Source organism: Paramormyrops kingsleyae, chromosome 20, assembly GCF_048594095.1.
Source record: "Paramormyrops kingsleyae isolate MSU_618 chromosome 20, PKINGS_0.4, whole genome shotgun sequence".
NCBI lineage: Eukaryota > Metazoa > Chordata > Actinopteri > Osteoglossiformes > Mormyridae > Paramormyrops > Paramormyrops kingsleyae.
Genome location: NC_132816.1, coordinates 16993489 through 17005442, shown reverse-complemented (window position 1 = coordinate 17005442; position 11954 = coordinate 16993489). Strand labels below are relative to the sequence as shown.

General features: G+C 43.4%; 1 protein-coding gene across 1 annotated transcript; it reads left to right on the top strand.

Moving 5' to 3' along the window:
* The first annotated feature begins 4147 nt into the window (after positions 1-4147).
* Positions 4148-10789, top strand: c20h10orf88 (chromosome 20 C10orf88 homolog). Its single transcript, XM_023831021.2, has 7 exons — positions 4148-4351; positions 4588-5727; positions 6511-6708; positions 7433-7505; positions 8157-8360; positions 9219-9580; positions 9955-10789. The coding sequence occupies exons 2-7, from the start codon at positions 5567-5569 to the stop codon at positions 10181-10183; spliced, it is 1227 nt and encodes a 408-aa protein (XP_023686789.1). The 5' UTR covers positions 4148-4351; positions 4588-5566; the 3' UTR covers positions 10184-10789.
* The last annotated feature ends 1165 nt before the right edge of the window (positions 10790-11954 follow it).

Sequence of the window (11954 nt, the reverse complement as noted above, 5' to 3'; positions counted from 1 at the left end):
TCCAGTTGGGTGCCCTGAGCAGACCCCAGCCCTGCCCCCCTCCCCACCTCTGAGTGGTAGCCTGCCCCAGTCGCCCAAACCTAAATCCGCAAGTATATACACCGATCAGCTGTAACATTAAAACCACAGACAGGTTAAGTTAATTATACTGGCTATCTGGTTACAATGGCACCGATCAATGGTGCCATTATACACCATACTGCCAAAAGTATTGGACCACCTGCCTTTACACCAAGGGCGTAACTTTGGCTGGAATATTGGGGGGGTCCAGGTCTTCACCCATTACAGGGGAAACATGATTATTGGGGGGGTTATATTTACTGGATCTGTTTATTGGGGGGGTCATGACCCCCCTAACCCGCCTAGAAATTACGCCCATGCTTTACACACACATGAACTTTAATGACATCCCATTCTTAATACATAGGCTTTAATATGGAGTTGGGCCACCCTTTGCAGCTATGACAGCTTCTACTCTTCTGGGAAGGGCTGTCCATGAGGTTTAGGAATGTATTTATTGGATTTTTTTGACCATTCTTCCAGGAGAGTATTTGTGAGGACAGGCACTGATGTTGGATGAGAAGGCCTAGCTCTCAGTCTCTGCTCTAATTCATCCCAAAGGTGTTCTATCGGGTTGAGGTCAGGGCTCTGTGCAGGCCAGTCAAGTTCCTCCACACCAGACTTGCTCATCCATGCCCTTATGGTCCTTGCTTTGTGCACTGGTACGCAGTCATGTCGGAACATGAAGGGGCCATCCCCAAACTGTTCCCACAAAGCTGGGAGCATGAAATTGTTCAAAATGGCTTTGAATGCTGCAGCATTAAGAGTTCCTTTCACTGGAACTAAGGGGCCGAGCCCAACCCCTGAAAAGGTGTTTTAAGGCCACCGGTGTATGAATGTGTGTATGAATGGGTTAATGTGAGACATGAATTGTAAAGCGCTTTGAGTACTTGTAGGAGTAGAAAGGCGCTATATAAATGCAGTCCATTTACTATGAAAAACAACCCCACACCATAATTCTGCCCCACCTCCACCAAACTTTACACTTGGCACAATGCAGTCAGGCAAGTACCGTTCTCCTGGCATCTGCCAAACCCAGACTCGTCCATCAGACTGTCAGACAGAGAAGCGTGATTCATCACTCCAGAGAACATGTCTCCACTGCTCTAGAATCCAGTGGCGGAATGCTTTACACCACTGCGTCTGACGTTTTGCGCTGCACTTGGTTATGTAAGGCTTGGATGCAGCTGCTCGGCCATGGAAACCCATTCTATGAAGTTCTATACTTTGTTTTATACTTGTGACACGGAAACCCTTGCACGATTGGCTGAGCTCCAAAACCATAAGCATAGAATCCTTCTTTTTCAGAGCGATCCAGTTATGAGGTACCCCAAAGAACAAGCATATTGAATTTTTTGTTAAAAATCATCATCATAGCAAAAAACTATATAGACTACTTAAATGTCACTTTTTTGAATCCCCCCACAAAAATATATTTACATTTTTAAGTGTCCATACCAGGAAACTGTACATAATTTTGTCCGAATTAGATTTATTAGTTCATTTTATTATATGGGATATTATGTAGCACTGTATAACACATAGAGACTGTAATCACTAGGATACTATTAAGAAGATGCAACCAGAAGCAAATGTAAACCGTGTAGAGTGTGACCTTGTAACTTTCAGAGAATACAGACCATTACTGCTGTGCATGATGTGACTAAAAATAAGTATGAATAAGCACCTTGTGTTGGCTAAGAAGCTTCTGTATCTGTTATCGATCTTATGTTAGCCTTTGGTGTATGAATATGTACTTTAATTAGCTCAGCTTATCAGTGTTTTGAAGGCCCAGAATATTCCGTTCTGTGGCGAAGCATCTCAGGACCAACTGAAACCACCAAAACTTGTTATTTCTTAATCAGTGAAACCTGGAAAGTTTTCTTTCCTTCTGTAGTTCTGGGTTCTTCACCAAAACTATACAAAATAACAATATTGCCCTGGTCATGTTTTCCAGACAGATAATTAAATAACTGTCATCCTTATCTCACAGTTGCCAGGACTCTGAGCCCTGGAACAATGACAGCAATTGGTCCAGAGAGATGATACTTGGAAAATCGCTATGATAAATATCTTGATAAGTGTATAAAAATCAGTGTAACTACGCATGTTGCAATGAAGACTGAATCGGAAGCTCAACACAAGCGACTTCTCACTCCTGAATTGGTGGGGAAGGAAAAACCACAACAATTATATATTGTTTAATTTTCTCTGCTTGAATTTTCATTTATTTTGTTGTTCCAACATTTCAATTTTATTTTAGTAATATTTATGTTGTTACTATTTCCTATAATTAACTGGTGTTTAATTTTACCCTATGGATAAATCATAAATATCCTTCTTAGGTGTGATTTTATTTTGGACGGGAAACCTTACTTGAACACACTAGAATTTGTTACTGTATTGTGTTGGCAGAGATGAGCTGGTCAGCGGTTCTGTGTGCCCAATGCGAGACTGAAATTAATTACAGAAGAATGAACAGTGTGACATCTCAGTTCTGTTCAGACTGGAACCTGCAAAAACAATTATTGACGCATACACACGTACATCACGTGTCAATCCCAGCACATCTTATTGGCTGTCATCACTATCCATCATATATTGCGTGCATTAACCACAGCTTTTACAACTGAGAGTACATATACGTCAACATATTGTTTTTCTATGTTATTAATAAAGTTTCTTATAAAACCGCCTTTTAAAAACGAAAAAAAAGATATTGCCGCACCCCGCTCCGACCCCCACCCCACCGTCAGCAAATTTTACCGCCACCCTCTAGCCCCGGCAGCACCTCAACACCTCGTCTCTCCACTCTATAGACTTGGGCGTTATCTATTTTATAATACCGTCCAGACATTTTACAGCAGCATGTGTTGACGGCATTTTTAAAAGCAAGGCGGTCTATTCACGTATATCCCGATTAAATTGGCAGAGCGGGAGGGGCGGTATACGGTATTACCATAATATTGCCCACGATCAGCCAACACCTTTCCAGCAAGCTGGAAAGGACATATATGACCTATCTGGATTAGAAATTGACTTTTGTAACATGGGTCATTAAGGACGGAGCCTGAATGACTGCATGAGGGAAAAAGGTATTCAGTAGTATTTAGCAGAGATGGCAATTTCGGATCATCAAAACAATTTCGAAACATTCGAAACAAACAATGTTTCGAAACGGTTCGAAAAGTTTCGAAACACTAGTTGTGCACAGCCTGCAGACAACTGGTGACCGACATCACACTTTCTCCAGGCGTTACACTCCCCATCCATAGCCATAATACGTCAGGAAGCATCCTCTTTTGTTATAATACAATCCGGTGCCTTGTGTTCTAACTGCACATAATTTATTTACAGATGATTATTATTCTCATCTTTAAATATTCACGTTACTGTCACATTCAGCTTCTCAAGATTTTACATCCATTTGTGTACTATGTACTTTTTAAATCTGTTGCAGTATGTTTACTTTGCTCGCACCATGTGAACAGTCTCTGTACCTTGTCTTTTTGACACTATCTGCATTATTTGCATGTTTATATGCCGCAGAATTTCCCCCAGTCAATCAAAACCTAAACTGGTTCTTATATCATTTAGAGATTATTTGTTCCCATGGTTGTGTATTGTTAAAACATAATTTCTGTATTTACATACCATCCGAGTATTGAGTGTGCATAGTAATTAATTAGCTACTGAGGTCAGAATACTATCCTATCCAGGTTTGTGTGTCTTGAGCAGGTTATAGGAGTTTTAATTAATTTGTATAGAACAGTGCAAAAACGCAGTTTCGGACAACAGTCTTTGTGTTAGCAATGTTAATATATGTATATGTAATTTGTGTCTATGCGTACTCTAGCTTTTTGATTTATGTTTTTAACTGAATCTAAGCAAAACCTTGATATTACACCTACTATAACTATATGTCCCTCTCTATACTTATGCCTAAATCAAACTAACTGCTAACCTGTTTCACTAATACAATTGAATTTCAAATAATAATAATCGCCAAACAACTCACTCAAACCAACAACGCCACAAACACCCAATACGCACCGATTTTTTTCCGGGGTTTTTTCTCTCGCCGTGAACAATGACACGGCGGTCACGTGACTGTTTCGAAACATTTCGTAAACTCCGTATTGAGACCAGAAGTTTCGGACGACTTCGGAACGGATCGATCCTGGGTGCCATCTCTAGTTAGTTCATAGGGTGTCTCCTATTCTACTGCCCACCGTGGTGGAAACACACTGCCTAGTCAAGTCAAATCGCGCCGTTAAGTCATCACCACCTGGTGGGTGATTTGGATTCAGCGCACACGGAGGGGGGATTGTAAGGAAAGGCAAGCGGTCAGGTTCTACTGGGGATTAACGGTTGTGACAACCTTAGATAGATAGGCCTGATAGATTTAAAGTGGAAAAGAATGCATGTTAATTGGCACCAGTCACATCTAAACTCCGCCTGCATTATTGAATATTTTCACAGGATTCATACACATTGCACATTTATTTTTTTATTATTATTTTTTAGGTGACGTCAAGTCACGTCGACTCCTGGAACGAAACAGACGACATCATAATTTCCTGTTCACTGGCTGATAATAGAGTACAGGCTTCCAAGTGACATGCTCATCGTTGTAATGAGTCGATCCATCCATCTTGTTGCTGATCGTCCGCTTCCTCTTTTTCCTTCAACTTTTCCAAGCATTACAGTACTTTCTAAACAACGGGTCTTCTCATAGTATGCCAAAAACATGATGCTTTTATTCTGGTCATTTGTACACACTGATTAAATTCTATGGCTAGGTATCGCCAGCCCGCAGAAAAAAATGCCCTCCTGTTTAGATTTTTCAGTCATAAAAACGTTCGTCGGAAAAATTTCCGTATCACAGCATTTAAATATACCGCCCTTTGACCTCTCCGTAAACTATACACAGATGAAAACAGCGCAATTCTGTCATTTTTTCATCTGGTAGGTGTCGTTGAAGAGCCTGATGTTTAGAAACTCGTGTACAGCCGACTGTACCAGTAAATATCTATACTATTATTGCCAAATCCACAATACAATATTTCTTGACATATCTTTTATTCAGATAATAGTTAGGAATTTGAAGTTACTCACTTTTAATATTTGTGTCAATGGTCTTTTTTGTGCAGGCGAGTTAAGGGCATACTGCTATGGGTCCTCAGAGCCAATGTCATATTTTCGCCATGTCCGGCAGTTGCCGCGTCGTTTTTATTGTATGTGAATTAATGGTTGTTTCTTAAGCGATTTTAGAAATCAGGGATAGGTGAAGTAACGTTTTCATCATGATATATCCTCTTAAACGGTTAGATAAGTACTTTGCAGCGCAGTAATAACTGGAGTCGCATTTGGTGTATGGGTAACATACTGGGCCGTTTTGTCTTTCCGTTAATTATAATTTATTTATAGTTTTTAGCGCTGTCACTAGCGACCGAAACTGTCGCTTATCGTTGATATTGACATATATGAGAATCTAGAATAAATTATGGCCAATGAATGCCAGATGTCACGAAGCGATGCCCTAGTCTCCGGGCAGCCGTCCTGGGCTTATGGATCTGCCGGGACTCAGCTCTCCGATGTTATACAGCCGGTCCGTGAGAGCGGCACCGTGGAGCTCACACAGCTGTACTCCGAGACCTCAGTCGAGTAAGTCACTGCTCTCTCTCATTTTATTTGCTTCATTCTGGAACTAAATGTAGAGGATGAATGTTTGCTTGTCATTGGTGAGATATATAAAGATTCAAGATTCTTTAATTGTCACATACATAGCTATACAAAGTACAACACGTAGTGAAATGCTTCCTGGACCGCTCTTTTGTAGACTGTGCAAGTTAAAAATCCAATTATGCTAAAGTTAAAGTGCAAAAAGCTAAAATGCAAGCAGAGAAGTATGTTAAAAATGAACGGTAACACAGACATAAAAAGTGAGCAGTGTAACAGTACGGATATGGTGAGGGGTGCAAGAGCACAATGTCCACCAGGGTTTGAGGTGCAATGGCACGTCCAGGTTCAGAAACCTTGTGGTCTGGGACTAGAAACTCCTCCTAAGCCTCTCAGTCCTGGCCATGATGTTCCCGAGTTTCTTTCCTGCTCCTGATCCGGTACGCACAATAACTTGAGCTGTCATGTGTTCTTTAAACCTGGCTAGTTATTTTCTTACTAATTTTATTGTTTGCTTTCCCAGCACGGTTCTGATTAAGCCACTCAGTGACTGACGGTGTAGGATAATTTCGCCTGCTTTGGATTTCAGAGCAAATGAAATCACATTAATTGTCACATCACTAGTGAACTAGTGAGTGAACGTCTTGGGTCACGAGAATCTATCAGCAGTGCAGTACAATATGTAAATGTACTATTCTGTTATTTATATTAAGCTGAACGTAGACCATGAAGGTTTGTCCGCTGACGTGTGTGCATATCTTTGTACAGGAAAGGTCCAGTTTACTTGGTACAGGAAGAGGGATCGACGCCGTGTTTACTCAGTTTGCGATGCCCCCCGGAATGCAGAGACATTATAACCAGTCTACTGGTGATTAGCGAAGCCCGGACTATGGAAGTGTACTCTGGGACGGGGGAGTACTGCGGTACGTGCCGTGGAGAACCAGATCCCGGTTTGTACCTCGGCAGGTACGACCTTCATTAATGTCTCTGTGGTCAAAGGCCTCACTGTTTAACCCGTTCAATGGTATTTGACCCAAAATGCTCTGATTTCTGGCTAGTAAAGCTAAGGTTGCAAAGGGGTGGACAGTTTCCAATAAATTTCCAGAAACTTTCCACGGGAAGTTAAGCTGGGGAATTTGGGAAATATTGAATTCCATGGAACTCCTACCTGAGCTGTCAGATGCGGCAAAGAAAGCAAACTATGAATAATACAATATAGAATATCACTTATAGGCAGTGTGTTTTGATGCAGGTGCTTATTTTGGGGTGTTTTTACACACAAAAATACTCACAAGCACTTGTTTACACAATGATGTCACTATTTTCCGTCGAGATGTTTTTGTTTTCTCAACTACATTTAAGTTCCCTGTTATAGGCTAACCTGCAATTTTACAAATTTCCAGTTTATTCCTGTTAATTCATAATTAATTCCAACTTGGAAAATTCCCAGAATTTTGCAGCCCTAAGTAAAAGCAGATTTTTACAGAGATGTTGACAAAATATGATTCCAGTAGTTTTGTGGAGAAATGACTAAAATGTGACCCTGTTGACTTAATTTTTTTGCTTGGATTTTTTGTTTGTTCTGACATTAGTGGCAGATAGTTTTACCACTGCAAAAAGTGATCCAGTTACAAACTGTTTATTTAGTATTTTTGGATTTAGTAATTCCCTGGGTCTCTTTGTGTTCCAGTGCTGAAGAAAGAACCCCCCTCTATAAGAAACACCTAATATTAGAGTATCCATCGCCGTCGTGTGAAGTGAAGGTGAGAACGTAAATTAAAATGGGCAGACATAGGCTGTACTTCCAGAATTTCCTCTAACATCCATGTCTGTCGTCGTACAGTATTATGTGTATGTTTGTATAATATAGAAGCCCCTGGTGATTCTCTGGCTTCAAAACCCAGGAATTGCAGGTGCACTTCTGACCAGAGGGGGGCGCTAAGGCGTGAGTCTCTCAAGGCTTACGTCAGAGTTTTGCATGATATCAATCATAGCTTACTAACCTGCTCCGATCGAGTTTACTCTGGGTTTGTAAAGCTTGCTTTTTAGTGTACTTCATAGTGTACCTGCACTGGGCTGTATGTGTGTACTTCTCCTGGATGTCCCCTGAGGTCTGGATTTGTACTTTCTGGACCTGAACTTTCCACCTCTGTCTGTAATGGAATACTTTTGTGAGTAACGTCTCCAACACTGTATATGAGTATAGTAATCACAATTGGGGATAATCCATTAAGATCCTTTGTAGTAATTAATTAAGTACTCTGTCATTTTGAATTGGTATGTACCTACATCAGCGCGGCAGTACACCCCAAGGTCACAGCCAGCTGTTTTGTTTACAGTCGCTATGACTCCCGGAATGAGGAGGTGTACTGCGGTCTCGCCAGCTGTTGCCGCAACCCTCCCTGTTTTTACAGCTGCTGTCTCTGGGTGGGCGAACAAGGGTGGGGGTCAGCCGAGTCGTGCTGGGCCTGAAGACAGCCGACACGCAGGAAGGCTCCCCGCCGGCCCCGGGGCCGGGCATCGACCTGCGTCGCGTGCGGGCCATGGTCGGCTCCATGGGCACTGCCCTCTCCCCCGGGGCTCAGAGCCTGATGCATCTGGTGCAGTTCCAGCAGCAGGTAAATAGCAGCGACTTAAGTCAACAAAAACATCCACAGATTTTTTTTTTTTTACACTGGGACAGGAAAAGTGAGCAACTCAACCCAATGCTGCCTCAGTCTTTTCTCACTGTCAGTAAATTTTGATGCAGAAGCAGTCAAAACAGGATATGCTGATCATTCTAGCCAGCAAGTACATGTTGCAGTTTCTCTTAAGTGTTTAAGTAAATATTTGCTCACCTGTTTTCTGTTGGTGCTGTTTTTGTGGTGTTTATCGAATTTTGCAAGTCGCATTAAAAGTTATTTTTCTGTTTGGTACTTCAGGAACTCTGCTATATTTACTGTATAGTTTGCTATACTTCTCAGTGTACTAAGAAGCGGGTTTACTGGCTCGGCGCGATCTTTTGAGGCTTACTTACGGGTTTTGCTACTGTGAATCGTATCTTACTTTTAAATGGAGTATATTGTCTTGGTAATTTATGCTACATGCCTAACCGGCTCCCACCCTTTTGTCAAAAGCATAGACAGGAACCACCCTTTCACTAAAAAGTCTAGCCTGCATAACCCAGTCAGGGTTAGTTAACTCTGCTCTATTGAGTATGTAAAATACTCTACGTAGTACACCTCACACATTTACTGCACTTACTATACTTCTCGGTCACAATTACTGCACTGATCACTATGTACTCACATTTAATATACTGTTTGGTATACTTACACTTTCTGCATTGTTTACTATGCTTACATGTACTGCACTATTCACTATACTTACTCATATTGACTATACTGTTTCCTATACTTTACTATACTCATTTACTCACACTGCTTTATTTACTGTACTTCTCACTCACTTGGGTTTTATCTGCATCACTCCTCTAGAGTAAGATGGATGTCCTGGGTGGGTTTGTGCCCCTGCTCATGGGTGGGGGATCCCTGGCCTCTGTGGTCAAAGGAGCCCCCGAGCCTGAAGGCGGGGGAGGTACAGTGAGACACACGGGCATCCCGGGGCCTGCTGAAGGGGGCGTGTTACAGGACGATCAGCCACGATCCAGCGGACGGCCCGGGCTCCCCAACGGAAACATCGAGGGCCCCGAGCTGGCCAGGGCAGTGTCATCCCTGCTGAGCGGTCACCCGGGGCAGAACCCCGACCTGCTCTCGGCCGTGCGGGCAGTTTGTGGGCAGGTGGGCGGACTCCACATTGAGGACGACGCCCAGAAGTGTTGTCCATCACCAGGCCCACGGTATGTAGAAACCTGTTATGAATTACTATTGCTTGTCTTCAGGGAGCCCCAGACAGTCCACATTTTTGTTTTCTCCCAGCTCCCGTCACGCCCGTGCCAGGTATTCTGTGCTCTTGATTGGCTGGGAGCTGGGAGGGAGCAAAAATGTGGACTGTCTGGGGGTCCCCAAGGACTGGGTTGGGGAAACACTGACCTAGGACACGGTTAATTCGCTGCCACGGCAGTATGAAAACAGCCTATAAGGATACCCTGGGAAACATGTAGGAGGAGCGGAGTGTTTTAGGGGTGAACATTGCTGTCTTTAATGCTATTTTTGTCGTCTTTTGGCACTTCCGTAAAACTAGAAGGATAATGTCTCCGTATCCCCCTGAAAGACAGGAGCACTCGTGCTGCAGGAGCCTGGAGCAGGCTTTGGAACAGCGGCTGCAGGAAATGGAGAGAAGGCTCACCCAGCACATCGACCAGCGGCTGGACTCCCTGCAGCACGGCCTGGAGCGCACCCTGCTGGCCGGTCTGCACACAGCACTCCTGCCCCGTGGCACCGAGGACATTACCTCTGCTGGCTGCCACTGCAGCGCAGGCCTGCTAAACGGCGGGTCGTGACCCCAGCCCGACACCTAAGGGGCTGTGAGTGACACTTGGAACAGCCAGTCAGCTGCTCGGAAACGGCTGCTTCTGTGCAGTCGTGTGATTGGACAGTTAAGAAGGAACTTTGTGGTTGGTTATGTCACCAGCAGCACTGCAACATAAATGTATGATACTGTAATATACTATGCAAGTTAAATGTTTTTTTTTTTTTTTACTGAAAAATCTGGTTAAGTGGCTGCTGGGCGTAAAGGTTATCTTCATCCGTATCGATTATTGTGCTGTTTCAGTATTACATGGACCTCTGTCAGCTTATGGTATGGTTTGAATTAATGCACTACTTCCAGAGGCAGACAACCCCCAAAAAAAGCTAAAACCTGAATGTTTTTCCATTTCTTTCACCAAACTTCAGGTGAGATTACACACTACTGCAGTGGTTAAAGAGGTGCAGTGGTTTTTATATGCAGCTGTGTCTGTAAACCATCTCACCTTACACTCTGATGCTGTCCTTTCCAAACACGTCCTTACTGCTGACATCCCGTGAAGCTAAAAAACGTGGCACATTTGAGTCAGTGTAAGAACATACGCGGATAAACATGAATCATTAAACAGCTGAATGTCGAATGGCCACCTCTCTTGTCGTCTTTGCACTGTAGAAGTGGCAGAACACAAAACGGACCCACAAGCCTCAGTCAGGAGACAGGAGAGCACAAGTATGGAACAGTCACATAACAACCACACAGTCCCTAATTCTGTGTTTTACGGTAAGTGATCAGGGACACGTGATCTCAAGTAGCTTAAGTATAAACCGGGCTGGAAATTAAGCTTGTCCACTCACCGGAGGTGAGAGATTTAGACAATGGGTGAGTACAGAAAAACTGAACGCTAGTCTGCTGGCTAGTAAAAAAATTTGCATGCAGGGCTGTCAAACTTAACATTTTTATGTTAATTTTATAGTCATGGACAAAATTTTAGTGGAGATCTGTAGCACTGGAAAATAGATTGAAAAGAAAGTGGAAAAAAACTAGATTTAATGCATTGTCCATGCATGATGTTCATCCATCCATCCATCCATTTTCTGTAACTGCTCATTCCATTAAGGATTGTGGGGGGGCCGGAGCCTATCCCAGAGGCTACAGGCGTAGGGCAGAGAACATCCCAGGATGGGGTGCCGACCCATCACAGGGCACAGTCACACCTTTCAGCAATTTGGTCACTCAATTAACCTCAGCAAGTTTTTGGACTGGGGGGGGATCTGCAAACTCCACATGTGTGGAACCTAGACTGAGACTCGAACCCTGGTCCCAGAGGTGTGAGGCAACAGTGCTGCCGTATCCATGCATAATGTAGACATAAAAAACACAAGGATGTAATAATCCAAAGATTGTGGATAGCTGTGTTACCATGTGGTGATCTGAATGAATAAATGGTTTATGGAAATTAATAAATGATGTACTGAAAAACCTTATTTTATATGGTAATTCATTATTATAAGATCTAAATATAAGATACACAGTAATTATTAGACCACATGATGGTGGGTTCGGACTGGGACACCCGAAGGAGGCTCATCACCTCAGCAGGCGCGGTAAGGCTGGGACACCCGAAGGAGGCTCGGTAAGGCTGGGACACCCGAAGGAGGCTCATCACCTCAGCAGGCGCGGTAAGGCTGGGACACCCGAAGGAGGCTCGGTAAGGCTGGGACACCCGAAGGAGGCTCATCACCTCAGCAGGCGCGGTAAGGCTGGGACACCCGAAGGAGGCTCGGTAAGGCTGGGACACCCGAAGG

Coding starts and splice junctions, on each gene's coding strand:
- c20h10orf88 (XM_023831021.2), top strand. CDS start 5,567: ATGGCCAATGAATGCCAGATGTCACGAAGCGATGCCCTAGTCTCCGGG. Junction 5,728..6,510: donor TACTCCGAGACCTCAGTCGA/GTAAGTCACTGC, acceptor ATCTTTGTACAG/GAAAGGTCCAGTTTACTTGG. Junction 9,581..9,954: donor TGTCCATCACCAGGCCCACG/GTATGTAGAAAC, acceptor TCCCCCTGAAAG/ACAGGAGCACTCGTGCTGCA.